Here is a 27425-nt window from a genome sequence, read left to right on the forward strand (position 1 = left end):
CCGCAGCGCCCCGGCCCGCGGCACGGACCGCGCTGGGGGCCGGGGCGGCCGGGGGAGGGCACAAATGGCGCCCGCCGCGGCCGGCGGCTCTGGCGCATCGCGGAAGCAGAAACCGCGCTGAACTCCAGGGCGCCTGCGTCTATTCTTAACCCTTTGGGACTTTTTTTCTCTTAATTTGTAATTATTTAATTGCAGTGTTTATAAGCCCGAGGGTGCGGAAAAGGGCATGCGTGTTCAGCATGGGGGAAGACGAGGAGGAGGATTACATGTCCGATGCATTCATCCAGTAAGTCAGCGTCGGTGGGTTTCTGCCTCTTGTGCAAGCTGGGAAGCACGAGGGGTTAATGCTCCCTGGGGCTGGCGATCCCTGGGGTTAGTGCTCCCTGGGGGTGCCCATCCCGAGGGGTTAATGCTCCCTGGGGCTGGCGATCCCTGGGGTTAATGCTCCCTGGGGGTGCCCATCCCGAGGGGTTAATGCTCCCTGGGGCTGGCGATCCCTGGGGTTAATGCTCCCTGGGGGTGCCCATCCCGAGGGGTTAATGCTCCCTGGGGYTGGCCATCCCAAGGGGGTGTCCATCCTGAAGAGTTAATGCTCCCTGGTGTGCCCATCCCGAGGGGTTGTCCATCCCTAAGGGTTAACGCTCCCTGGGGGTGTCTGTCCTCAGGCAGGACGTCAGGCCCGGCTTGCCCATGGTGCGGCGGGTGAGGGAGGCCATTCAGAAGGAGGAGAAGCAGAAAGAAGCCAACGAGAAGAACAAGCAGAAGAGCGTGAAAGAAGAGGAGCACGAGCGGCGCGAGGCGGTGCTGAGGAGCGCGCTGGGCAACGAGAACAGGGGCTTCGCGCTGCTGCAGAAGATGGGCTACAAGAGCGGCCAGGCCCTCGGCAAAAGCGGTGAGTCCCCRCGGCGGCCACGGGTGCGCCCGGATACGGAGCCGGCGCAGTGAGACCTGGGATAAGGATGGCTGGGGAGGAACCTGCCGAGGGAGGCCGGCAGCAGCACCTCCTGCCGGCCAAGGGGCATTCCCATGGCTGCACGGTGTTACAGAAACAGCAGCAGGAATTTGTTTTGCCAGCCTTGCAGGGCTCCGAAAAGGTCCCCCTCACCTCACACGCACACTTAAACTTACAGATGGCTTCTGAAGAGGACGGTGCACACCGGGCTGCTGCTGCCAAGCCGCGGCAGAAAGCGTTTTAAAATCGGTCAGAACAAAACATCAATGCTTGGTAGGCCATTGCTGGCAGATAAACAGCAAATAAACTGACCCAGAAAGATTCTTTATAGTCTTGAGGTTTGTCAAGTCATGAGACTCTAGAAAGAGCAGTGCTACACAAGAACATAGCGAGGTGCTGTTGCTCAMGGGTGTATTATACCTGTCAAATCAGTGCCAGTTTGGTACCATCCTGTAAACAGCACGTAGCCATCAAACAAACAATGAAATAGGATTTGCAGTTCAGCTGGGTTCTTTCTGATACCCAAAGCATATATCGATGCAGGATTATTTTTCAATTTCCAAACAAGGAAACTTCAAGAAGTCTCAAAAGTGTAATAATAAAAGCCACTTGCCTACTTGAATATGTTGCATGGTGGTTTGGAAGAGACCTGGTTACCTGGTTTCTTAAATTGCATATTTTGTTCTGCACAGGAGAAGGCATCGTTGAACCTATTCCTCTGAACATAAAAACAGGTGTGTGATACTTCCTAATTTACTTGACTTACTTATTTTACTTATTACTAGAGCTTCTCAACTGCTCGCATTCATATTTTGAACACACGCAGGCAGGAGTGGACTTGGTCATGACGAATTCAAAAAGCGAAAAGCTGAAGAAAAACTAGAAAGCTACAGACAAAAACTCCATATGAAAAAGAAAGCAAATGAACAGGCTGCAGATCAGTTCAGGTAAAGTGACGTAATTAACGCTTCAAGCAGAGGCTATAGGGACATTTTTCATAGGCTTTAGGCTTGGTTATTCTTCCAGTGTGTTACTAGCTCAGAATGCTTTGCCTTAGGGAAGSATTTGAAACATATATTGTTTCAAAATTTGTAATTGCTTCTCAGTTCTAAAGCAACAGCAGATGAACAGTGCAATATTAATGTATTTTTGTTAGCAATGCAAGCAATATAAATTACCTTTTTTCTGGAAGAAAGCATTTGCAGCTTTTCAAATCTGAGAATCAGATTAGCTTTTTGAGAAGAGAACCCCATCAGTACTGTATTGCCTCAGTGTTTTTCGTTTAGAACTAATTAAAAATCAGAACAATTTTTTTAGTATGTTTTTCTTCCCCTGATGTGCTTGTTTATGTGTGGTGAAGAAAAACCTTGGGAAGGACCTGTTTTTTGCAGATGATTCATTACCATTTTTTCATATCTTGCATAAATCTGGTGGAGAAACAGCATTCAGAGGATGTAGTGTGATCAAAAGGTTTATCCTGGAAGTGTAACTTAACAGCATCGTTCTCAAGAAATATATGCATATTCCTACAGAAACAATGTTGGAAGAGGCTTAGAATTGTCTTCTCTGGCCTGATTCCAGTAATCTGAGGGGATTGTATGGCTGAGATGTTAACAGATTTTCTATTTTCAAAAAGCTTTGTAGCTCATCTCAGTTTTTATCTGTTTGCTCATTTTGGCCAGTTAATTTTTCTTAACAGAACAAGATTCAAAACCAAACAAGAGGAACGTAAAATGGAAGGGGACCTCCGAAGAAGCCAGAGGGCCTGCCAGCAGTTGGATATGCAAAAGGTGGGACAGATATGTTTCTGTGGGCTGGAGTTTCTTGCTAAAAGAACTTCGGGTAAAATATCTTCAGCTGATAACAGCAGGTCTAGAAAAGGTCACTGCACAGCCTTGGTGTGAGATCATGTTCCTGTGTATATTCCTTACACATACTGAACATCAGTGGAATAAAAATTAATAGTAGTCGGCATCTACATTTGTCAAAAGTTAATAATCCTTCCTGGGAACTGCTGTATGTAGTTTTCTACTACAGCTTTGATAGTTCTTGAATATAATTTGTAAGAAAATTTTAAAGCCTACTGTCTCACCTAGAAATTGATTTTTATCYAGTATATTTTAGGATAACCTACAGAGGAGCTAATTTTCTTTAAATCTTTCATTATTAAGGATATTGATGTTCCCAAGGAGATCTGGTATTGGACACAACCTGAAGAGGAAGAGCAAAAGGAGGAAGAAGAGAAAGAAGATGAATGCACAAGTTCAGACCTCAGTGTAAGTGCTGCTAGAATTAGAGTGGCCTCTCTGCATTCTTGCAGCAAATATTTCTACAACAATTCTATGGAATGCAAAACATTAAAACACTTTGTTATTGGTGATCTGTTTTGAACTTTGAAAAGAGTACTTTGAAAAAAAAATGTTCTCTAGAGATGAAATTCTAAACACTTTCATGTCTTAGACAAGATTTTGCAAAATCATTTATTTGATGAATGCCAAATTATTTGCTTTCAGATTTTAATTTTGGATGCCTCATGTCTTGGACAGGATTTTAGAAGCTCTTTTAGAGGTTTTTTTAAGAAAAGAAAATTAACTAGATTTCTGAAATTGTTTCAGTGGTAATCTGAATACCAGAAATAAACTTTTTCTGGGACCTAGATCACACCACGTTGTTCATTTTTGTGTTTTGATTGGCAGAGGAGAAAAAATCCACCAAAATTAACATGTATGTGAAATAAAGCACCTAAGTTTGGGATTCCTATTATCTTGGCTACAGTTTGGGGATCTTATGCCTTACTAAGCATAAGTCGTGTGGGACTTTAACCTCCTGCTGGGGAAAACAGGGCACTTCAGTAAAGCCAGTAGTTCATAACACTATATCATAAGCACCTGATCACTCTGTTTTTATAAATACTTCTAGGTATCAGAAAAGTTACAGCTCCTGACTGCCTACTTAAGAAAAGAACATTTTTACTGCATTTGGTGTGGCATAACCTACGAAGGTGAGAGTAATATTTTGGTTGTGTGTCTAAACTCAGGTAGTATGATATATATACACTTAATCTTTACCTTGTTGTGCTTTCACTGAGGACAGTGCTATAGACATGATCCCTGCACATCTCTCTTGTTCTGATTTGTTCTGTTCAGTCACTTGCCCTTTTCTGAGGTCCAGAATCGGAGAGCAGCCCATGGAGTCTATTCCAATTTCTTTAACCRTATTTCCTTTACCTTAATGCAGATGGTTGGTACTGGATACCTTTGACTTTGTCAGAGATGTTTTCCTACAAAAATATCCTTCCCCTGGGCCTGTGCTACCTGAAGGGCCCTTTTCTGTTCTGTTAGCTGGCTTAGGAGAAGGTCATGCGTTGTGGGCACTTATCCAGCCCAGCATGTGCTGCAAGAGAGAGAGGAAAGCTCTCCTCTGTTAAGACCTCATAACTATATCAATGCATAAGAGTACTGATGTTTGTGTGTATATATACAGACGCAACCTAGTATATGTACCCATGGTATATATTGCTGCTGCTTTTATGGCAGTCTTTAAAATGTGCCGAAATTTTCTTTCCTGGTTGCTGCTTCTGCACCAAGCTTGGTAGGCTAGTACGGTTTTAAGACAGGTCTGAGTCGTCAGCGTGCACAAAATACAAATAGTAGCATCTATTTGAATTAGTGTTCAGATTTGTTTGGTTTTGAAGAAAAAAATCAGTTACTAAAACCCATACAATAAAATCTGTGAAAGCTTACAGATATTTCTGAAAATGCTAGAACACTCTCTCTTTTCTCATTGCAGCAAAGAGGGTGGAATTAAACTCATTTGTTTTCCTTGTTTTAAAATATATTTTGGAATTCATAATACAAGTAACCCTAGTGTCAAATTTGCAAACCTTCATGAATTTTAGATAATCTGTTTCTACAGAATCTACAAGTAACTTCTGAGAATCTTTTTAAGGTCCCCTCTTAGTTGGAATCATTGACTTTTCTCTGCTTATCTTGTAGATGCTGAAGATTTATCTTCAAACTGCCCTGGAGACAGTGCTGCAGACCACGACTAAAGTTTTCCTCAAGAAAAGAATCCTAGACGAACATGTATATAGTTCATAAACTTTTTTTTTTTCTTTTTAAAGAAGATACAATGCTCTGCCAGACTCAGAAGAACTCCTACAAAGTTGCAGCAGAAGAATGTTGACAACTGCTTAAACTGTACATTTCTGAAGCATTTATGTATTTTTGGCTTGATTAACAATTCAATCAGAGTTTTAAAAAAAATCTATTTCCACTATTGTAATTTAGAGGCAAGTAAGACTTTCAGCAGTCTTTGCTTGCTCTGGCTGGAGCAAGATCAGCTAATAATAGAACACAGGTTTAAATGAGGGGATAGCTTACCATACTTTAAACAGTTAACTAGTTAAAACAAGTGTGTGTTTGTTTTTAAATATATCTTTACAAAAATAGCTGTACATTTATGCAGTGAGTTTCTTTTTCTTATCCTGTTAGAGCTGATGAAAAAAGTTTGTGAAATATTACAGTGATATTAGAACTGATATTCTCCTGGATCTAGCAGTGGCATGTTGTAGACTCTTGGGGTATGTTAAATAAATATTTTACTATTTTTGTTATTTTTCTTATAGAATGGCAGCAGCTCCTGTAAACACTCACTAATAGAGTATGGAATTATGTAGATCACTACAGAATAAATATCTCAGTGGTGCACAAAGTTTAGTATGATCTAGCAGTAAGGAGTAATGTGAGTTCATAGGTATTCTGATCCTGAGCTGTTCAAAAAAAAAAAAAAAAAAAAAGAAAAAAACACCTGAAACTAGTAGTTTCTAGAGTTTGGAAGTGCAGAAGGAAGTCCACCAAGTGGTGTTTTGCCTGTATCAAGGTATTATCTCTCCCTAATGTTGAGGTGCAAGGAAAGAGGACGTAGTCCCGCAGTGTGCTGTATGGAGTTGTGAAGAAAAAAAGAATGCATTATTCCTTTTAACCAAACATCCATTTTTAATTTTGAAAATCATTCAGTAAGTTAAGTTCTTACACCCATTACCTATTTGTCCTGCTTAGAAATCTCTGATCATTTGCCTTTTATGAATTCAGGTGGAGTGTACAGCTAGAAATAGTTTGGGGGGAAAAAAAAAAAACGCAGCTCAGATAAGTATTTGAAGGGCTRATTTTTCTTTTTTCCCCCCTACTTCTCCCGACCCCAAGTTCTTACAACTCAGAACGCTGTGAGAGTCTGCAACTAAAGGATAAGAAACAAACTTCGTTGTTACATTTTGTGGGAATGAGAGAAGATCAATCAAGGTGTTTAGAACACTTGTTAAAAACATGTTGCACATGCTTTGGTATTACAAGGATAAAAACTAACAATACCTATAGTTTAGGTGCTCTTTTTGAGGTGCTTTCTTGAGAGAAAGATTTTAAATACTTATTACGGAGAAAAATCTAGAAAGAATTTCTGTAGTTTAGAGTACCTAAGTGTTCCATTTAGAAAAAACTATTCAGAAGTTCAGTTATTTTTCAAGTAGATTTCTGAAAGTGGTTGTTTAACAACTAAATTCTGAAGGAGCGTTCCACCGAATCCCGGAATGGTTGAGGTTGGAAGCAACTGCTGGAGATCATCCAATCCTGCCCTGCTGTTGAAGCAGGGTCACCGAGAACACGCTGTCCATTAAAGTAAGTTGGAGACTTACTTTAAGAGCGTGAACATCTTTCTAGTTTTGGTTTGTTTTTAAAAAGTTTTTCCTTTCAGTTCAGCATGTTACCTCCTGTGGTCTGAAAGGGAACATTGTGGTAGCTGTAGTAATAACATCACCACGAAATAATCCAAATATTTTGATTCCCATGCCCAAAGACAGCACTTTCACAGAAAGCAACAGATGACCTCAACTCACAAGTAGATACAGCATGTCTAAGAGCAGGCATAGAGGCAATTGYCACAAATCAGCACTACATTAACTTGATCTTCTAGAAGCCACGGGCAAGGTTCATACTAAGTAACATAGTTCATCTCATGCATAGTTGGTTGCACCAGCTGAAAAAAAAATGAAAAAAACCCCATAATATCTACAKGAGGACGTTGGGGGAACGCCCTGCTTTGCAGCTGATTGGAGTGAATGGTGATAGGACTGTTGAGTCACTAAGCTCCTCAGCCTATGAGGACAGACAGCAGGAGGACTAGGCACCAAACAGAGTCAAGTCTTGCTGTTGCTTCTTACACAATGTTTCAACAATTTCAAAATAGTTAGATCCATCAAGTCTAGAAGTCTCTCAGATTGACATTTAGTGAGTATGAGCTTTATGCGGATTGTCTTGAACGATGGCRTTAACAAATGCGAGTATCCCAGATGCGGGAGGTCTTTTTTTGGGGTCTTTTGAAAGCATCTTTTTCATCATGGCCGCCTGCAGAAAAAGAAATTACGTTATAAGAAAAAGAAACCAGCATAGATGATTATTTTTGAGTAAATAAATCAATTGAAGGAATTGGTTAAAATACTATACCTCTGCTAAAAATTTTCGCGTGAAGTCCATGGGGAAGTTGCCTTCTTTAACATCTTTCCAAATCTGAAAATCAAATAACACTTTCACTATGTTTTCACTGCACCCTAGATTCTGATCTACATAATTTACTGAAGTAATTAGGAAAATTCTGGGTAACCAAACAAACCCCCATGACCCACTCAGCTGGTAACTACTGTAATGTGTGTCTGAGGGAAGAGACGATTCTGCTCCTGAACACTACGGGGCCTGACTCATTAGCTAGATTTTTGGATGCCACTTGGCTGGTTTAGCCAACTTGTATAATGAGTGTCCAGTAAAACAACAGCTCCCATGATCTGCAAGCTTTTTTCTTCTCCATCACCAAATGATGAAGGCTTCKGATGCTGCCTGCTGACAGCCATCAATGCACCAGCTACTGAACTCGGATTGCCAGCCCTGCTTTGGCACGATGGTCCTTCAGCAGGGCTGGCCAACAAGGGATTTTAGGCTCGGAGTAAAGCTGTTGTTTTGAGCAGCTGAAGAGCATCCTAGGACTTTCCATCCACATGACTTCCCCATTTCCATACAGCCACAGGACTTCTATACTTGGCTTTAAGGAAGCTAAACCCCCAAAAAAAAAAAAAAAAAAAAAAATTGATCTTGTCCTTTTAACTTGAATCACCGTGCAACTGGGGACACATCAGCACAGGCAGCTGTGAGCAGCAACAAGATGCCTTAGAAAATACTACAAGGTAGCCAAGCAGAGCAAGGGTGGCTCTGAAAGCCCAACCGCCACTTTGGGAAGCAGTTTGGCCCGGCAAAGGGCCAAACTGATGTGGTCAAAGAGCTCCTAGGTCCAACACCCCTGTGTATTTGCAAGACGCATATCTTACAAAATAATAAGCCTAGGTAGGAAGACACTCAGCTTCCCCCCTACAAATATGTAGGTTGTTGTATTACTGATGTGCAAAGTACTATGCAAAAGGTCAAAACAAATTTTTGAAGGGTATCTTTTAATTTGATTTCTTTGATCTCTTTTTCAAGTACCATCTTTTCTAGTTAATGCAATTAATATTCCAACACTCATACTGGATTTGCTTTTGTTTCCATTTTGGAAAGCTGCAAATGTCTTGGCTGGAAGGAAATTTTGTTCTTGCTTCACTCTGCAGTGAAAAGACTAGGCAGAGACTAGTCTCCTCTCCCTTTCTTAAGGATTTGTTTCCTAAAAATAGACAAATCTTTTCCAGTGTTCTGATCAAACAAAAGGATTTTTCAGAAACTTGAGATTTTTTTAATAGTTAGTAATTTGTAGCTGTTTGCTAGGTTTCCCAGAGATACAAACACATGACTAAACACTTAAGCCTTAATTTGTTTGTATCTCAGAAGTAAAATAAAATAAAAACAGTATTTCTTTACCAGAGTTGCTCTATTTTAACTGAAGTGTGATAGACCTACAGTCCTTGCACAGGGGGAAGTGCAAATCAGCAGGGACAGTCCTTGAGATAGAGCTTCCCACCAGCATCTACGCAGCATGAGACACAAGCAGCAAGGGAAAGCCAGACACTTTTGTCTTTAAAAAATAATAATAAAGATTACTTACTATACTTTTCTCGTGATGACTAGCCAATGCGGAAGCAATTTCAAACCATATTAATCCCAGTGCATAAATATCTACTTCCTTTCCATATGTGTTTCCAAACTACAAAGATTGCAAGAAGAAAAACATAGGCATAAGTTGTAATGCATTCTTATGCATTTATTTCCATCAAATCCAGCTTGATAGCACCTTGATTATTTTGAAATCAGTAGAGAATTTACCTAATGCTACAGGCCTGGAACTAACACTTGATCTTCAAATTAGTCCTTAATCCTCTGTGCCAAAGACCTGTTAAATACTTTGCGTTACACACTGTGTTACACGGAAACCCTACAATAGACACTTCTATTAACCTATAGCATAAGACAGGTCAATATCTTTCTGGGAAGGAAACACAGGCACTCACAATAAGCACAAGTCCTGAATTTCTTCAACTCCAATTGAACTCATGGGAGATGCCCTGTTTCTACAAGAGCGTTACTTACACAAAATCTCCAAAGCTGGTAATTTACAACAGTTAAACCGGGCAACTTTAGGCCTGGTTTAGTTTCAGTATCAGGACTGTGCATAACCCATAGCCTTGTAACAATAGATTAAAGGCCTTTTAAAACCTTGTCTACACAATTACCTGTTCCGGTGCCATGTAGGATTTTGTTCCTCGGTTTTCTGTCAGAGGTTTGTAGGACTCGGAAGTCACAAGTCCAAAATCACCTATTTTTATTTTATCTTCACTTGATATAAATATATTTTGAGGCTATGGGGAGGAGGAAGAAATTAAAAAAAAGTCATATGTCTGGAATTTATTGTCACTCATAAGCACCACAAAAATGCTCCTTATAAAGTCAGTTATAAAGCACGAAGAAATAAATGCGGGGGAAAGGGAATAAAAGAACATTCATTTATGTATTCAAACACACAAATCCAATTTAAAATGGCACACACCACAGCAGCCATAGCATTTTTCACTAGCTCAGGTCACGTTTTCTCACTCTTCAGACATATTTTGCATAGAATATTACAGTTTTTAAAAAGTAAAAAGGCAACATACACATACGTATGTGTACACGTGTACGACAACAACCAGAATATGTACTTATAAAATGCAGCGTGTATTACCCCTTCATAATACAAGAAGAGCAAACTTCCCAATTTCAATCTTCAAGACTTTTTTATTATTATTTTTAAATAAGATTGGTAAGCAGGCTGATTAAATGTCACTGTTACTATAAGAAAAATGTTGTATATAATTTTATTACTAAATTAAGTTGCTATTACTTTCTCCCATAGGCAGTCTTGTACCCCCTGCTAGTGCATTCTGAGATCCTATTGTTCGCTCTCTGATTTCAGAATTAAAACTGTTTGCTGAAAAAAAATATTACTGATGGCATCAGAAGGGGCACACTAAGGCACATCTTAGAATAAGCAAAGACTACAAGAACGTAATATTGTCTGAATTACAAGCAAGTCCCACTTAGATTTTTCCATTAAAAAAAAATAACCTATTCTACTTACCTTGAGGTCTCGATGAATTAACCCTTTAGAATGAATGTATCCTACTCCTTTCACTATCTGCAAAAATTTGTCTTGTGCCATCTGCTGATAGTTCTGTTTTTCTYGATTATTTTCGACCCAGTTTTCCAATGTCCCTTGTTCACAAAATTCCATTTGGATAAAAAGACATTCACATTTTAGGRGGGCCTTCTGCCTGCAAAAGCAAATCACATAACTACATTAAAACAGCAAAATACAATTCCTCTCAGGCTGCTACTGCATCTATGATTCTCCGGCTCCTTTCTTTCTTCTTTTTTATTTTAATTGTTACTATTTGTGGAGTTCCTGAGAACAAGTGCAAGGCCCAGATCAATTTGCACTAGATCTAAATAAGTAAAACTGCAAACTATAGAATCTCTATTCCTGCTTACCCTTGGAAGACTTAACCTGCACTGAAAATGTTCCGAGTGGCCAAATTCTGCTGCCCTCCTACCCAGAGCCATGCCCCGTGCAGCCAGAAACAGCACAGGCCTTGGCTCCCACTTGCCCACCGGGAACCACTCCAGTTTTCCGCACTGCTCAGCGCACCAGCAGGCTGTTCCTCTGCTGCCCCACATACCCACAGCCACGTTCCTCTCACGTTCTTCCCTCGGAGAAGGGAGTGTGGCAGCCGTATTTTACATCAGACTGGGAGTTAGAGCAGCAATTGTGAAAGCTGAAACCTAAATTAAATATATTCACCGCGCCGACAGCCTCATGCTTTCCAGAAGGGCTCCCTCCCCATGCGGGCATAGGACAGGCTGAGGGCAGAGATGGAGAGGGGCAGGACAGCGCAACACTGAGCATGTAGCACAGTGCAAACAGGAAAAGTCAACGCAACCTCAGTGCCTTGGAACAGGGTTTTCTAAGGCATGGTATTATTCTGCAGCCCTGAGGTCAGGGCAGTTAAGTGGAATTTCAGTTTGGGACCTCAGCTTTGAAGGTTTTCTCTGTTTCTTTTTTTTTTTTTTTTTCCTCCAATAACTGTTCAAAATCAAATACATAATACTGAGACTCCTCCATTAATACTGTTATATTAACTGTCAATACTGCTATATTAACAGTTGCTTTTGAAAATGACTCTTCTCCCTATCATGTTATTCCTCTTTTTTTTTTTTTTTTTTTTTTTGAGCACACTGAATATTAAGTCTAATTTTTAATCCATTAATATTTTAGGTAAGGGTGATAACCTACCTGAAGAGTATTAATCTACTGCTAGTGACAAAGACAGATTACAGTAGAAACTTGGGTAATGTTCATATTTACCAATAAACTTCTCACTATTGTCTTGCTGGAAGTCCTAGTGTTGAAAAACTACCTCTAATTGAAAGAACATTTCATTCTGTATTCTGTGCTCTACAGCAAAAACAATGCTGTATCAGACACCATGGATAAAATGCTAATTTGGAGAAATAATTAAATTTATGAGAGCTGCCAGATGACCACCACTTTCAAAAAAGCAGACAATTTTGGAAGGAAGATGGTGGCAGCCAGCTGACAGATTTTTTTTTTTTTTTTTTTTAATTTCTGCTGCTGCTTCTAGCCTCACAGTTTGAGTTCTGCAACCTTAGGCTCACAGAGTTTACACAGGCTTACACAGAGGCTTACACAGAGTCACTAAGTTCTCCATACTAAGACAGAAGAGAGACAAAGTTATGTAACACACCAAGAGGAGGAGATATTACTGTACTGCTGCTGAAGAGCACCAAGACTTTACTTCTAACAGTAAGCATGCGWGCACCTTGCTCTTCGTAGAAAGATTTATAAGCAATCATCAGCCTTCAACTTTACACCCAGACTTTATTAGAGCAAAAAAAAAAAGGTTTGTGATTGCAATCTGGGAGCTGCTGTTTCCTCCTGCAGAGCTGCCTTGTCATTACCTTGAGTCCGGGTTTTTAACACGGTCCTCCCCTCTCCAGCTACAGTAATAGCGCACGATGTTTTCATGCTCSAGTCCTGCAAGTTCTTGGACTTCACGCATTACATTCCTACGCAGAAGGAAAGGAAAAGGAAAAAAAAAAAGTCAATGGTCCAAAGGTCAAACAAATGTCATTTTCATACAAAAATTAAATTCTAAATTCAATGAGAGACATGCTATCATGGAGCAGTTGTAAGCTCCACAGTTTTATATTAATTTGGAAAAAAAAAAAAAGGTAATTAAAAACTATGTTTTCTTATCATCTGCTCAGTTATTCCAGATGCTGAMATATTTTAACCTCATGAGAAATTAAAGTCCCACTCAAGAGAGCCAGAAGAAAAAGCTGACAGTATCTGTATCTGAAGAAACAGTACAATGGTTTTTAGTATAGTTCTCAGGATTGTAACACAAATTAAAAYAATGTATCATTGTGAGGAGACAAAAATTGGGAGGAAGAAGAACAGCTAGACAGTTAGAGACAATTTTCTCCGTATGTAACATATTATGATTTTAAAGGCACAGCTTGGAATTTCCTGTATAGATTAAAAGAATTTTTTTTTTTTTGCTGCTGACAAATGATTTAAAGTAATTTTCTATAACTACTATCTAGTAATGTATTTCAAGATAGTGATTCTGTGTTGGGTTTTATATAGGACAAGTAACACTGGGTCCAAAATAAAGACAACACAGGTCATATAAGAAGCATGTTTCAACTACATACACAAAAAATGTATTATTTTCTCTTTTTTTTCCATTTAGTTACAGTCATATTGCAATAATAAGTATATTTTCAGACAATGCAACCTGCCATGGCAGCATTGCTGCTTTCAATGTTTTATAAATCAGCAAGTTTTCCTCAAGCATATAATAACCATAAATAATAAAAATTCTGTACAACTTTGCAACTTTGTTCACAGGAAATAAAACTGAATTCATTTTCTTACAACTGCACCCAAATTTATTTCACAGCATAAAAAAAATTGCAGTGTTGCATGCTATTTTCAGTTTCACTTAGAAATAAAGAAAACTGAGTTTAATCAGAAAAATGGTCAACTAATAGTGGAAATTATTTACACAGTACAAGAATTATTAATGAGACAAAATAATTAAATTATTAAAAAAGAAGTCCTGAAATAAATAATACAAGTAGATATACAGTACTTACCTTGTGACTTGGACCCGTTTGACTGCATAGGTTTTTCCATCAGTCYTTGCTGTTGCTTTGAAGACGTTTCCAAAACCACCTTCACCAATAGCCACTATATTTTCAAAATCTTTAAGAAACCTTTAAAAATAAAAAAGTAACTTAAGTGTCTTTTTTGTTAAACTTAGGAGATACAAGAACAATTCTGCAAAGTGTAATCCACTTGCTGAAATGCCATTCTACAAGGCTCACTCACTTATGCAGATATGACACAAATAAAATAAAAAATAAATACACAAATAAATGTTAAGAAATAAATTTAAAAATAACAACAAGAGAAAATAACCCTATTATGTACAGTTACAGCTCTCACCTGAAATCAGAAAGGAAAATAGGCAAACTGAGATAGATTCCATCTGAGTACCTACCACCCATGGATAAGAAACTCATTCAAATTCTTGGATTAAGTCTAGTTCTATGCCAGGCAAAATAGACTTCACCRGGATCACAGAATGGCTGAGGTTGGAAGGGACCTCTACAGATCACCTAGTCCAACCCCCTGCTCCAGCAGGGACACCCAGAGCACGGGGCACAGGGCAGCATCCAGGTGGGTTTGGAAGGCCTCCAGAGAAGGAGRCTCCACAGCCTCCCTGGGCAGCCTGTGCCAGGGCTSTGTCACCCTCACAGTGAAGAAGTTCTTCCTCACATGGAGATGGAACTGCCTGTGTTTCAACTTGTATCCACTGCCCCTTGTCCTGTCACTGGCCACCACTGAGAAGAGCTTGGCCCCTTCCTCTCTATGTTCCCCCTTCATGTATTTATACACATTAATCAGATCCCCTCTCAGCCTTCTCTTCTCCAGAGAAAAGAGGTCCAACTCAGTCTCTCCTCATATGAGAGATGTTCCAGTCCCTTAACCATCTTCGTTGCCCTCCTCAACAAAGGATGATGTCCACAATGATCATACATTTATCTTAGTTATGGGGGCATGAAAGAGCATCACTACGAAGATGTTTCTGCGAATTAAGTCTGAGCATCTTTCACAGTAACTTTGAAAGGACTTTTACCTTGAGGAACGTCCTTGCCACTAACATGACAATTCTCAAGTTGTTTCTCAGTCTATTTCAAACTCATGTATCAAGAAGAAGATGTTTGCATCCATGCTATCCATCAACTTTTTTTTCCCACCAAACAGGATCTCAGMTCTCCAAATTTCAGTTTTATGCATACATAGATGAAGTTTCATGAGATTTCTTTTATATGACAACAAGAATAAAGCTGCTTCATTCATTACTCTGTATTGCTTTAATAAATGARGAAACTATTCCTTTATTTAAAATAGAAGAATGTTTTAACTTGYCTCTTGAACATGCAAAATACACACTCATGTTTAAAGTCATATAAAGTCACTCTAATAAAAAGAAAAAAAACCACTACTTGTGAAAAACATTCACACATCAATTATAATTTTTCTTCAGCATTTAAGGCCAAAGAGCTCATAGCTCCTGCTTCACTAAATGCTCTCCAGGCAACCTCAGTATSATTCATTTAAACAGGCTTTAGTAAAACTCTCATTATTTAGTATTCTAAATATTCYTCCTTATTTAGAATAGCAGAATTAATCTGTAAGATAATGCAACATTTACCTGATGTATTTTTARGAAAACTACAGATTCCCACTGGTCCCTTTATTTTCCTTTTTTGTTATAATCCAGACAAAGGYCAGCAGACTTGCCATCAAACTGATCACAAGCTATTCCAGACTTTAGTACAGATCTCCTGGAAGATTTCTGGATCGTAGAATTTTTCCCACCTTCCATGTATGAAACAAAAATATTCTTTCTCCCTTATTTCAGATAGTAGGTATTTTATTTGAGCAAAGTTTGCTATGTCAAAGACAGTTTGATGAAACACGAAGGACACTGATGGAAGGCTGCCACAAGCCAATGTATCCAGGAAATTTCCTACTAATATTAAGGGCTATCTGTGGTCCTTCATTCACTATGTCAGTAGAACTTGCTACCTGTTACATTGCAGTATATGAACTTGCCATGACAGGCTGCAGGGTAATTATTTTTATATCTTTACACAAATGACTTGTGGTTTTAAGTATCAAATATCACTGCATATCAGTTGCTACAGTATGTTAAAAAAAATCAAGTATCAATTTTCTTTGAAAGTTACTTTTACAGCAGTATTTTCCCACTACAAATGGTAACTGCCGAACAAATCTTAGTAAAAGATTCTTTGATTCACATTAAAAATGCTTTCTCACCTTTCATCCACAGGGTATGTATCTTTATCCCACTCATTTCCATTTATATGAAAACCTGACAAACTTTCTTCCGAATCTGATGTCATTACTTGCCTGTTTACTGCATTATCAAACATAGGTGCTAGAAAACAAATTTTTCTTTAACAGAGATAAAAGAAAAAATTAGTATGAATTGTTTTTATAATATGTGACAAGAGAAACGCATACTATTTATTTTCACGTTAAATACAGAAAACACTAAAGTGGTTTAAAAGATCATTTATGGAAAACAACTATCAAGAAATAAACACATACCCTGGGGGTTTCTGAGCAGAACATCGAGCATTTTTCTACACAAAAAAAGAGGAACAAACACTTAGATATGTAGACTATTTCCACATATAACTACAATATAAAACTAAAATATGTAGAATATTTTCACCAAATAAAATTAGTTTAAAAGGCTAACAGTACGTAAAACTGGCTCTACAGCACACAAAGAAACAATTAGTGGTTCACCATAATAAACTACTGAATATCTGGGGAGGGACAACTCCACACATGTTTTCTAGTGATGACTCCAGTGCATAAGGTACAAACTGCTGCAACACTTTGACCACAAGCTTGCTCTGTTCAGGGTTTAAATGTAGCCATGAGTAAGACCACTTTGGCACTGTACCTGACAAGGCAGAGGCTGTTCAGACATCGCCATGTTTTGCACTTCTTCTTCAACGCTTGCATCGGAGTCTTTAAAACAAATGCCACTACAGCAGAAAAATAACAGACTGGTTTTAGGTGGAAATAACACATTCCCAAGCAAGAACTAGCATGTTTGCTACTATGCAAAAGGAAGTATTAACAGGGTGTAATTTTTAAGGAAATCACACACACACACACACACACACACACACACACAAAAACTTGAATATTCACAACTAATTTAAACTACCAAACTTAATCCCAAAGAGCTAATAAAACAGCACTATTTTACAATGAAATCTGAGAAAGATTTCATCCTTCAGTTAAGAAGAGGAAGTTCAGAGGTTCATTGCAGTACAGCCTTCTCTGGCATTGCTGCTTTACCATGGCACAAGGAAGATAAAGAACAGAGGAGAAACAGCGCTGCCTAAGTCGCTGTTAGGCACAAACGGTCTGATCTAAGGTTCCCAAATCACAAATGAAACATTAGACACATGAATTTCCTCAAAGTAGGCAAATTTTCCCTCCAGTAGGAATGAAGATTTACACAGAGTGAAAGGAGAAAAAAAAAAAAAAAGAAATCAGAATGTAGAACACAGATGAGTACAGAAATTAAATTATATTCAGTTCACAGGAATACCACAATAGGAAAAGGAGTGCTAAAAAAGGAATTAAATAAAGCTGCTGAATAGAGTAACATTTTGTTTATGTCCCAATAGAAATGCTTYTGAAAAAAATTATTTGTAGCAAACTATAATTACATCAGAAAACTCTAAAACCATTATAAGCTAAATTGTAAAGATTCAGGTCAGAAAGACCTGCACAATCATAATGAATTTTCCTCTGAATTTARAGAAATACAACCTTGAACCTCTTCATCCTGCAATAAAGAAACAATGAGCAATTTTGGTTAAAACTCAATCACATGATTCTCATGATTCTCTAAATAAGTAAATAAATGTTGTCAGTATTACACTATCGATGAATACAACTTACTCGGAGTCAGACAGATTTGACATGTCATGGGAATTACTAGATGTCGAAGTCGTGGAACTGATTTCAGACAAATCCCTTTGTTGCAGCTGCCCCTCAGCTCCTTTGTCCTGCAGAAGAGGAAAATCCAGTCAAGGACTGTGCGAGACAGGTACAGTTCACTACAAAACGGGTGCACTTCGACTGTCTTGCACCTACTGTTCATCTAATCACAAACAGCACGTGTTGCAGAAGGAGGAACATGTGGACCACATCCCGATTGGACTAGGGTCTAAAATTAACCCAGGACTTTCCAAGTTGGAGCTAGGTTCTCCTTGGAAGCAGCGGGTCTTCAATGGGGAGMTCTCCCCTCGGTCATGACACTGCCTGAGGAGATTGTTTGAGGATGAGGAACCTCTCCCATCTTCTTGGGTTAGTGATTATTGCACATTTGGGCATTAGAGCTAGCGAAGAACCCCACGTGTAGCAGAGAATTTTCTGACTGACATTGGAAACCTGCTTAGTAAATATGGCATTTGAATAAATCCTGCTTTTTGTGAACTCGGCTCTTTAAGGCAGCCRGACCTACAGTCGAGAGACTGTTGGTAAATCCAGTTCTGCCAGAGCCAGGCCCACAGCTACCACAGATTCTGATCTCTCTGTTCAGAGATGGGTCCAGCCATGTCCAGTCCCTCTAAACCCCAGTCCCTCTAGGCCCCAGTGCCTTGGGCTCAAGGGGAGCGAGGAAGATTGAGGCTCTCCATGGAAGTTGTTAACCRGCCAAAAGCATTTACCTAACTTACCCCCAAGGAAGGGAAAAACAAGGCCCTGCCACAGGGAGAAGTTTTCCACTTACACGCAKCTTATACTGACTTCTGCAGCAGCAGAATCTGAGAGCTATTAAAACTTAGGGTAATAGATGGTTACTAAAAGCAAATGTTCCCATTGCTAGCTGAACATGACCAGTGAAAAATGAGACATCTCTAGGCTTTGGTACATGGAACCAGGACAACTGCCAATCTGACCCTAAGTCTGTTAAAAAAAAAAAAAATAACATAAACAAGATAAACAAGTACCACCAGGGTGATCAGTGTGGGAACTCTTAAAATCTGGATTGTTAACTCAGGAGTGTAATAAATTCTAAATACTTCGCAGACTCCCCTTCTGGCAGCAGGGCAATAWTACTTTGCTCTCTACTTTTAGTGATTCACCTTCAACCTTTATAAAAAAAATCTTGCACTTTACTCACCTTTCCTTCTATCATTTCCCATGCYTTTTTTGCTGCTATTGCTCTTGCTTCCTTCTTAGATTTACCAGTGCCTTTGCCATATACTTCCTCATTTATTTTAACTGCAACTGTAAATCTGTAATGAAGAAATTATACAAACATAGAATTACAGAAACATACTTACACGTCCCATACAATTTATTTGATCTTATATATATATATACACACACACACACACTACATGTATACTATATGTATACACTATATGTATACACATACACTATATGTATACACACACACTATAGATTAATCATGAAGGTGTTTGAACATTCATGTGAGTTATTATATCAGCTTCTGATTATCATAATCAAAAAAATCTAAATAATTATGCTTTCTCCCTAATCATAAATCTATATTCTTTTCTTCTTCTMACCCACATTGCTATTAGATACCAAACTGCTTAAGTGAAATCACTAAAGAGTGTATCAAGTTAGCACTATTAAACGCAGACCTGTGAAATTCTAACACCAGGATTTATCTCAGTGCTACAAAACTATATGGAGGGAAAGGATGATCTAGCTTAAGTTTCAGGGATATAGAAGAGGCATTACTCACACCTTTGATATACTGTTACATGCAGTATTTAGTAGGTGCCAAAAAAACGTGTGAGACTTCATGTGACAAAAAGTTGAAGGCAGTCCCTTTTTATCCATTCTCAAAAAACAAAAAACAAAACCCCAAGAACTACAAAATCAGCACATACAGCCACTGCTTCTCAACCTCAACTATTTCCCTTGCACAACTGTTCATGCAGCTACACCGTAAGCCAGACCAGGAAACTGGTTAACAGAGGAGAGGAGGGCGACTGGTTTCTGCTTTTGGCAGCAGCACAGACTCACATCAGGTAGAAGTGACTGTTTCACTATGATCTCAGCACTTACCTGTTCTTCACTTTGCAGGTCAGCATAAAGTTACTGAAGCTAATTAATTAACCTAATTAATTGATTAGCTAAATAAGAAAGATTCCACACCAAGCAGCAGTTTAGGCAGAACAGCATGAGCTTCTCTGTGGAAGAATCTGTCTCATGAAGAGTGGAATGATTTCAAGAGTTCACTTATTTTCATTATCTCAGCCTTACTCTCTGATAAAACTGTGCTCTTCAAGTTTCCCTCCCCTTTAATGAAATATTGGTCCCCCAAAGCCARGCAGTTTTCGGAACTAGAGCTTGAATACTGTGAATGTTTAGGTCTAGTAATAGCCTAGCATGGGCAGTGCCAACCGGCAGTGTGGAAGACTGCACTTGCAGAGAGACATCCTGACTATTAGCATGAGGTTTAAGGAAAAAGACCCTTCTTCAACAAATGTTCAAAGATTGCCCATAATGCACCCAACCCTCATGCAAACATTTAGGATTATCAGAAATCAAAAGTAACTCCTGTAAACACCCTTGTAAAACTGAATAATAAAAAGCATTTAATTTAGCATGCATCATAAACTCAAATACTTGCTATAATCCCCAGCCCTCCCGAGATTCCCCACGACACAYTTGTAACAGTACAGCACTTTCCATGGGTCCTAAAAAGCTACTGGTCTCAAGCTGTAGGTGCTCTGTGCTCTGCACTAAGTGTCCCCAGATTCATCGRCTTTCCGAACTTACTCAGGATAATGAGAAGGGCCGGTCATGCTGACATCAATATATTTCAGGATAAATTTATTCTTCTGACAATAATGGTTGATCTTGGCCATGCTGTCTCGGTCCATCTTGGCACAATCTCTGAAGGGGGAAAAAAAAGAAAAAAGAAAAAAGAAAAAAAAAAGGAAGGAGGCAAGGAGGGAAGGAGGGTTCTATAGGGGTTCTAGCCAAAGCAGTTGATTCGCAACTGTTTTTCAAAACCTATTAACCCATTTTAATTACATATTTTAGAAGTGAAACTAGTCATTAATGAGGATGTCGCAAGAAAAAGCTGAATTGATGACTATGTCAGGAGGGGAAAAAAAAAATCAGTAATGCTTCTCCTGACAGAACCAAAAGGAGGTCTTCCAGAGGAGTCCAGGAGACATTTTGGCACATCCTTTAAAAATGTGATTATTGCCAGGCCCCCRGGAACACACAAAGATAAACCCACGGCAAGAGTAACAACTCAGGCAAGCAGAAGATAACGCACTCCACTAAAAAGCACCAAGCAATTTAATAGCAGGAATTCTTAACTTGGCGGTAGGGAGGTTAAAAGCACCTAATAACATGGCGGGGGGGGGAAGCAGCAAGGGCTGCAAGGGAGAGCATTTCCGATCTCCCGTCGGGGCAACTATTCCAAGGAAGGTTCCAGGGAATACGGGAAGTGCCCGTGCAGTGGGGCGCCCGCCGCGGCCCGAGCGCTGCCCCCGAGCGCGGCCGCCCCGTCCCGTCCCGTCCCGTCCCGTCCGCCGCAGCCCGCGGCGCCGCCGGGAGCCCCCGCCGTTACCTGCGGCAGCCCCGCGAGCAGCAGCAGCGGCGGCAGCAGCGGCAGCGGCGGCAGCAGCAGCGCAGCGCGACGCAGCCGCCGCCCCGGTTTCGTTTCCCGCTGCCCGCGGCCGGAACCGAAAGCGAAAGCGCCGGGGCGCGAGGCGAGGCCGGGGCGCGGGGCGAGGCCGGGGCGCGGGGCGGGCAGCGCTGCTCCGCACCCCGGCACGGAGGGTGAACCCCAAAAGCAGCCTCGGCGCCGGCCGATTCCGCACCCCTGGACAGGCCTCGGTGTCTCCCGATATTTCATTTCCTGATATTTCATTCATTTTTTCCCGCACTTCATGTGGGAGCTCTGAATCAGCAACCTCATGCTCTTAACTTCAGCAGCTTCCCAAAGAAGTGTTTTGCCACCGGCACTGTGGCACCTTTAAAAGCTGTACTGCCTTTTATGTGCTTTTAATTGTGAGCTTACTTACTAATCTTTTAGTTAACCTTTTAGTTTGAGAGAAGAGAATGCCATTCTCCCATCAGTTGATTGCACCCCATTGCTTCTCATTTTACTGCAATCTCTCTCCATACATTCTCCCTTCAGCTCTTATTTACCTTTATTACCTTACCTTTCTTGGAAATCTTTCCAGTTCTGCAGTTGCTGGGATTTTTTTTTTTTAAATGACATGATCAACGAGATCAAAATATTCCAAATGAAGTTGCACTATGGTTAAAAAAATAAATTAATTAATAAATCCATCATCATCTCTACATGGTGCTTCATTATCTCTTTTGCATTGCTAAGCATGCATTTAGCAAAACCAACTTTTTGCTTTTCAGAAATCACACCAAGATTGCCATGCTGAGCCTCGGAAATTTGCAGATCAGTTGTGTAACWAACATTTTGCCGTTTCTTGGAGCTGCATGGGTTTAGTCAATCCAGACAGCCTGGACTTCACTGCCTGCACCCCTTGCAGCAGTAGGGGTAGCAGTAGGAACCAGACAACTGAGGAGGTGGGAAAGAAAACATGAGTCTGTGAAACTTTTATGGTCTCCAAAAATGACACAGAAAGAACAATGAAAAAGCAGTGTGTATTTTTGAAAGTGTAAGAAAGCACCACAGATRTTACATGCTGCAGTGCTGATGGAAGTGGCCTTATTGCCTTATTTCCTAACCACAGGGTTCATACAAATTCAGCATGGCAAAAACTATWCAAAATTGAAAGACCTTGCAGGGAATTTTACAAGTATTTATATATACACCTTATAGTACTTTCCTGTACAACTACGCTRTGCCTTTTCCAATAAACTAGTGGGCGCCAGGAAACATTCACCAGCTTTGAAAATGGGTGGCCTGGCCACCCCCCATACTCCTTCATCTCCAGCATAAACTGTGTTCCAAATTCCTCTTGGGGATRGTGATGGTCCATTCTGGAAATTATTTGTAGAATATTTCCTTAAAAATCACACTAGGAGCTGTTAAAATACAAACAGTAAAGGTGATTCTACTCCCCCTGGGATGTTTTCAAAATTGTAAGCAGCTTGTAGTGAACTTCTAGCATCTCTGGTAACATGTAAACAGTTTCCTCCTGTGCTGCAAGTTACATTTGACTTTAATGCTAGTATCTAACTAGTATTAGCAAGGCAATAACAATCAATAAAATATGCTGGGTGGAGATGGAAACAGGTACTGTATTTATCCAGTTAATGCAAGAATGATAGATGACTAATCGAACCTGCTGTTAAACTTCACTTTGTGTAAAATGATAATTCTGACACAGCAGCAAGTACACAAAAGTGTAAAATTTGTACTTTCATCCCTTTTTGGATTCCTGTTGTTTCAGAAAATACCAGACTTCACAATTTCAAATAATCTATTATATACCAGTTCCCYAAATGCCGAAGTATTTACAGAAACCATTTGCTTTAGCTTTATCACGACCGAATGATTGTGAAGCAGGGGAATGGGGAGTTCTAAAGCAGACGGGCGCGSGGCCGGCCCGGCCGTTCYGCAGCAGCYGTTAACGGCCRCCAACGGCCGCGGCGCCGCCCCAGCGCCATGACGTGACGTGGGCGGGGATGGCGGCGGGCGCGGCGGCTCTCGCGGTGCCGGGCGGCGCCGCGGCCGTTRGAGCGGAGCCGAGCGGAGCGGCGCCATGGGGCTGCAGGGCGTCAAGGCCGTTTTCTTCGACCTGGACAACACGCTGGTGGACACGGCGGCGGCGGGACGCCGCGCCATCGAGGAGGTACGTGCTTGTCCCGCGTGTGTCCCCCGTTCCCGTCCCTTCCCGGGCCGGCGGCTGCGGCGCGGAGCCGTTAGCGGCCGCGGGGTGCGGGCGGGCGGCTCCCTCACGGCCTCCCGCGCTCGCTGAAGGTGGTCAGCGCCCTGCAGGCCAAGCACCACTGCGGCGAGGGCGAGGCGCGCGCCATTTGCGACMGGGTGCGGGCGAAGCTGCTGCGCGAGTGCCACGACCCGGCCACGACGTGCATCACGGAGCTGCGGATCTCGCACTGGGAGGAGGCCATCCAGGAGACGCTGGGCGGGCAGGCGAACCGCAGCCTGGCCGCTGAGTGCTACTTCTTGTGGAAGACGACGCGCCTGCGGCACCTGACGCTCGCCGAGGACACGCGGGGGATGCTCACAGAGCTGCGCAAGGCTGTGCGCCTGCTGCTCCTCACCAACGGCGACAGGCAGACGCAGCGCGAGAAGATCGAGGCGTGCGCCTGCCAGCCCTACTTCGACGCCATCGTCGTGGGAGGCGAGCAGAAGGAGGAGAAGCCGGCGCCGTCCATATTCCACCACTGCTGCGATCTCCTAGGGGTGCAGCCCGCCGAGTGCATTATGGTTGGCGACTCTCTAGACACGGATATCCAAGGAGGCCTGAACGCAGGCTTGAAAGCAACTGTCTGGCTAAACAAAACCATGACGACCCCCTTAGATACCGCCCCRGTACCTCACTACGTTATTTCATCTGTGCTTGATCTTCCCGCGCTTTTGCAGAAGATGGATAACAAAATTAATACGAACCTAGAAACTAGCCATACACCTAGCTGTAATGAAGTGCATTGACAGTTCCAGCACACAAGCTAGGATATGCAGAGCTGCTAGGAGACTCACACTCTTCCAAAAAATACCCGACCCTAGGATTTTAAACTCACATAGGAGCACAGGTCTCAGTGAGGTTGGACAGAAACAAGGAGCTAGATTCATTTAAATAATGCAGGTGCAGTTCATTTAAAATAACTGTCTGTGTCTGGAAATCATTTTGACAGACTGTGTCTAAAGCATATCTGTCTCCCACCCAGGTTGCCACTCTCTTCTTTTTATACTGGGAAAGAAAAGTTGAATGTTGTGATCTTTCATGTGCTTTAACTTGTAAGTTCAGCTGAAAATTCAGTTCACCGCTTGTTTGCAGTGTATAAAACAGCAGAAAATAAGAGAGTGTGGTATAATCTAGTAAATCTTTACAATCATAATCTGCAGTTTATCTCAAGAATTGAAGAAATTTGCTTTTTATGAAAAGTATCAGAATTTATTGTTTATCAGATTATTATAAAATGCTTGCTGTTGATCTTTTTTTCAAGTTTAAATTCACATCTAGATTTTTTCCTCCAACTTTGCAGTGGCTTTGTTTTTATGGAATTGGTTCTATTCTAAAATGTATACCAAAATACTAAAATGTACATTAAAATTTGCATCTGTATAGGGGACCATTTATGGGAGAGACTTGATAGATAAGGTTTTATTCTGTATTGTCTTGGTGCTTCTGCAGATGTGCAGTATACTTGTTACTCAGATCACAGTTTTTGTTGCAGTTGGTATGCCAGGGCTGCTTCCAGTGACCTGCTTACTATACTGTCAAACACTTAGAAAGGTAAAACATTTTGTGCGGACTAGTTTCCTTAGTGATTTTTGATCAGACCTTTGGAGAAGTTGCTCTCCATCTTGCTCAGATATATTACCTTCCAGGTGCAGTTGCAAGATCGGTGCTTTTTTAACTGTTTGCATGGTTACTGCTATAAAGTCCTTCCTTCCGCCAAGTTCTACACATATTTCCTGTGACTGAGTCTGGAGAAGATATGAGCTAGCTGCTGGTAAACAGCTTTCAGGCCTGGAAAATGATGTGATACGGTTTACAGTGCTATTACACAACTTCATAAAATGTATGTGCAGTTTCCACTAGATGAAGGTGATGACCCTCTAAAACACTCAACTTTTTGCTTTAGCAGTTAATTTCATCATGATTTAATTTTGTTGTATGTCATATTATTACTGCAAAACACCTATGAAAACTTGGGAAAGTGCTCATATACTGAATGGAGAAGTAGAAAGCTTGCCTTTTTCAAAACATATTTGCTATATGTAAATTAGGCTTAGTACCTAACACTGTGCCAGCAATTATAACATATTGTAGAATAGTGTGGCAACAAATGTTGTGAAAATGGGCGTGTTGAGAAGCTGTCGGAACTGGCACTTCTGACATGCATTAGTGTCATGCAGGCACTAATAAAAGACAAGCAAAAAATAAAAAATCAGGAAGAGAGTATGTAGAAGGAATCCTCTTTATAGGAGAGATACCTTTATCTTGACATGARTTTGAAGTGATGCGTTATGTAAGTCTCCACATGAAGTAACCAGCTCAGGGAGGCAGTTTTTGATTTCGGTTAAATTGCTTGGCAAACAGTTTAAGTTGCATCAAATTAAGTTGATTGTACACTGAAGAAAGTTGAAATACTGCTTGTGGTTTGAACTCCTTTCATCAGATTGTCCTTTAAAAGGGTAAACCCGTCCAGGTTCTTTGAGTTAGACAACCAGGACTTTTGAGATGTTAGTGACATTGGTGAAGACAGGCAGGCCCTACTTGTTGCTATGAGGAAATGGGCACGTCCTGTAAATGATCCAGTAGGTAGCAAGTTGCCACGTGTAATGTGAGCCAGGCTGGACACACCTTTCCTTGCTGAAGTAAGAGGCCTAAGAGAAGGATTTGTTTTGCACTGCAATGTGAGCATTGCTTTGAGCATGAAAATGGTCTCTGTGGTTTAGCTGATGAGCAAAGCAATCAAATGCACAGAGGAGCATTGCTAATAACATGCCTGATAACCCAGGGCTGAGAGAGAAATAACATTGAACCTGCGAGGAACATTATGCAAAAAGAGAACAAAGTGTCTCCAAAAATCAGGTAGATCCCTGAAAACATAATTTAGTTGAAGTAAGTTGTCTTAAGCATACTGCCAGACACACACACACACACACACACACACACACACACACACACACAAAAAAAAACCTTACATTTACAATAGCATCCTAAAATAGTTATATTATAACTGTCCTAAAATAGTTTTACTATAACTCTGTGTTGTTTGCGCAGCATCAGGGTAAAAGAACTGAAGTCTGAATGAAAATTCTGAATATGCCCATGATTAAAATGACAACTAGTAATAATTTACAATTCTGTCTATGGACTTTAAAGATACATACTCAGTTGCCTTTTCTTTGTTGCCTTTGTAAGTTAAGGCTTATAGTCTAATGACATTTCATCATTCTGAAGTAAGATGCTGAGCTTATGTGTTGTATAAAAGGTCTCTTGTTTTAGAAGAGACTATTCTTTGTTTTACACCTGGCCAGCCTTTTWATTTAATCTAGGAATGAAACATGGAAAAAAAAWACTAAAAMTAATACTATATCTGAATGCTCAGGTGATACGTGTGGTCTGTAGAAGCCACACGCAAAGGTGCTTTTTCACCCCTTATTTCTGCCACTCTGCCCCAGCTGCTGGGTACTGGACYAGGCCAGTTCAACATAGGCCAATGCTGCTATGATGCTGCTGTAAAACAAGGGAAAAAAAATAAGAGAAGGGATTTCTCTATTTGGGGTGTCCTTAGAAACACATATGCAGTAAACTCAATTAAGTAGCTGGAATATCTCCAAATTCTCAAGCTGGTTTTATTGGACAGAACTCTTACTCCTGTTGGGCAAGCTTGGTGAAAGTTAATTATATTTACAGACACTGAAAAATAAATGTGATCATGGGGTCATTTCCACACGACAAATGGAAACAAATTAGCGAAACAGTGTGTCTTCAGTTGCTTTTGCTTAGTGAATATGCTGTGGGAGATATATTGTCTAGTTTAAAATATACTGTCAAAACACACTAAGTAAGAAAAGAAAAAAATCCCACTTATATTTTAAACAGTTTTTTTTTCAGATAAATATTATTTC

General features: G+C 40.6%; 3 protein-coding genes across 5 annotated transcripts; 2 read left to right on the forward strand and 1 right to left on the reverse strand.

Annotated features, from left to right (window-relative positions):
• Positions 1–83: 83 nt before the first annotated feature.
• Positions 84–5562, forward strand: GPATCH11 (G-patch domain containing 11). 2 transcript variants are annotated; one of them, XM_026051226.1, is made up of 8 exons: positions 84–286; positions 666–892; positions 1645–1686; positions 1779–1899; positions 2652–2742; positions 3124–3228; positions 3872–3953; positions 4948–5562. In XM_026051226.1, exons 1-8 carry the CDS (start codon positions 240–242, stop codon positions 5001–5003), a joined length of 771 nt encoding a protein of 256 aa, XP_025907011.1. In that variant the 5' UTR covers positions 84–239; the 3' UTR covers positions 5004–5562. The 2 variants fall into 2 exon arrangements, with proteins under 2 accessions (XP_025907011.1, XP_025907012.1); XM_026051227.1 differs by lacking the exons at positions 3124–3228; positions 3872–3953.
• An 833-nt stretch (positions 5563–6395) lies between these two features.
• Positions 6396–21869, reverse strand: EIF2AK2 (eukaryotic translation initiation factor 2 alpha kinase 2). 2 transcript variants are annotated; one of them, XM_026051233.1, is made up of 14 exons: positions 21832–21869; positions 20429–20545; positions 18792–18906; positions 17567–17673; positions 16551–16635; positions 16187–16221; positions 15893–16030; positions 13639–13758; positions 12436–12543; positions 10538–10730; positions 9654–9779; positions 9029–9127; positions 7450–7512; positions 6396–7350 (listed from the first exon to the last, which is right to left on the reverse strand). In XM_026051233.1, the coding sequence occupies exons 2-14, from the start codon at positions 20530–20532 to the stop codon at positions 7231–7233; spliced, it is 1413 nt and encodes a 470-aa protein (XP_025907018.1). In that variant the 5' UTR covers positions 20533–20545; positions 21832–21869; the 3' UTR covers positions 6396–7230. The 2 variants fall into 2 exon arrangements, with proteins under 2 accessions (XP_025907018.1, XP_025907019.1); XM_026051234.1 differs by lacking the exon at positions 21832–21869 and adding an exon at positions 21234–21250.
• A 1489-nt stretch (positions 21870–23358) lies between these two features.
• NANP (N-acetylneuraminic acid phosphatase) lies at positions 23359–25375 on the forward strand. The gene is made up of 2 exons (XM_026051200.1): positions 23359–23448; positions 23577–25375. Exons 1-2 carry the CDS (start codon positions 23359–23361, stop codon positions 24270–24272), a joined length of 786 nt encoding a protein of 261 aa, XP_025906985.1. The 3' UTR covers positions 24273–25375.
• The last annotated feature ends 2050 nt before the right edge of the window (positions 25376–27425 follow it).

The sequence above is a fragment of the Nothoprocta perdicaria genome, unplaced genomic scaffold (assembly GCF_003342845.1).
Source record: "Nothoprocta perdicaria isolate Ctin4 unplaced genomic scaffold, notPer1 scaffold_73, whole genome shotgun sequence".
NCBI lineage: Eukaryota > Metazoa > Chordata > Aves > Tinamiformes > Tinamidae > Nothoprocta > Nothoprocta perdicaria.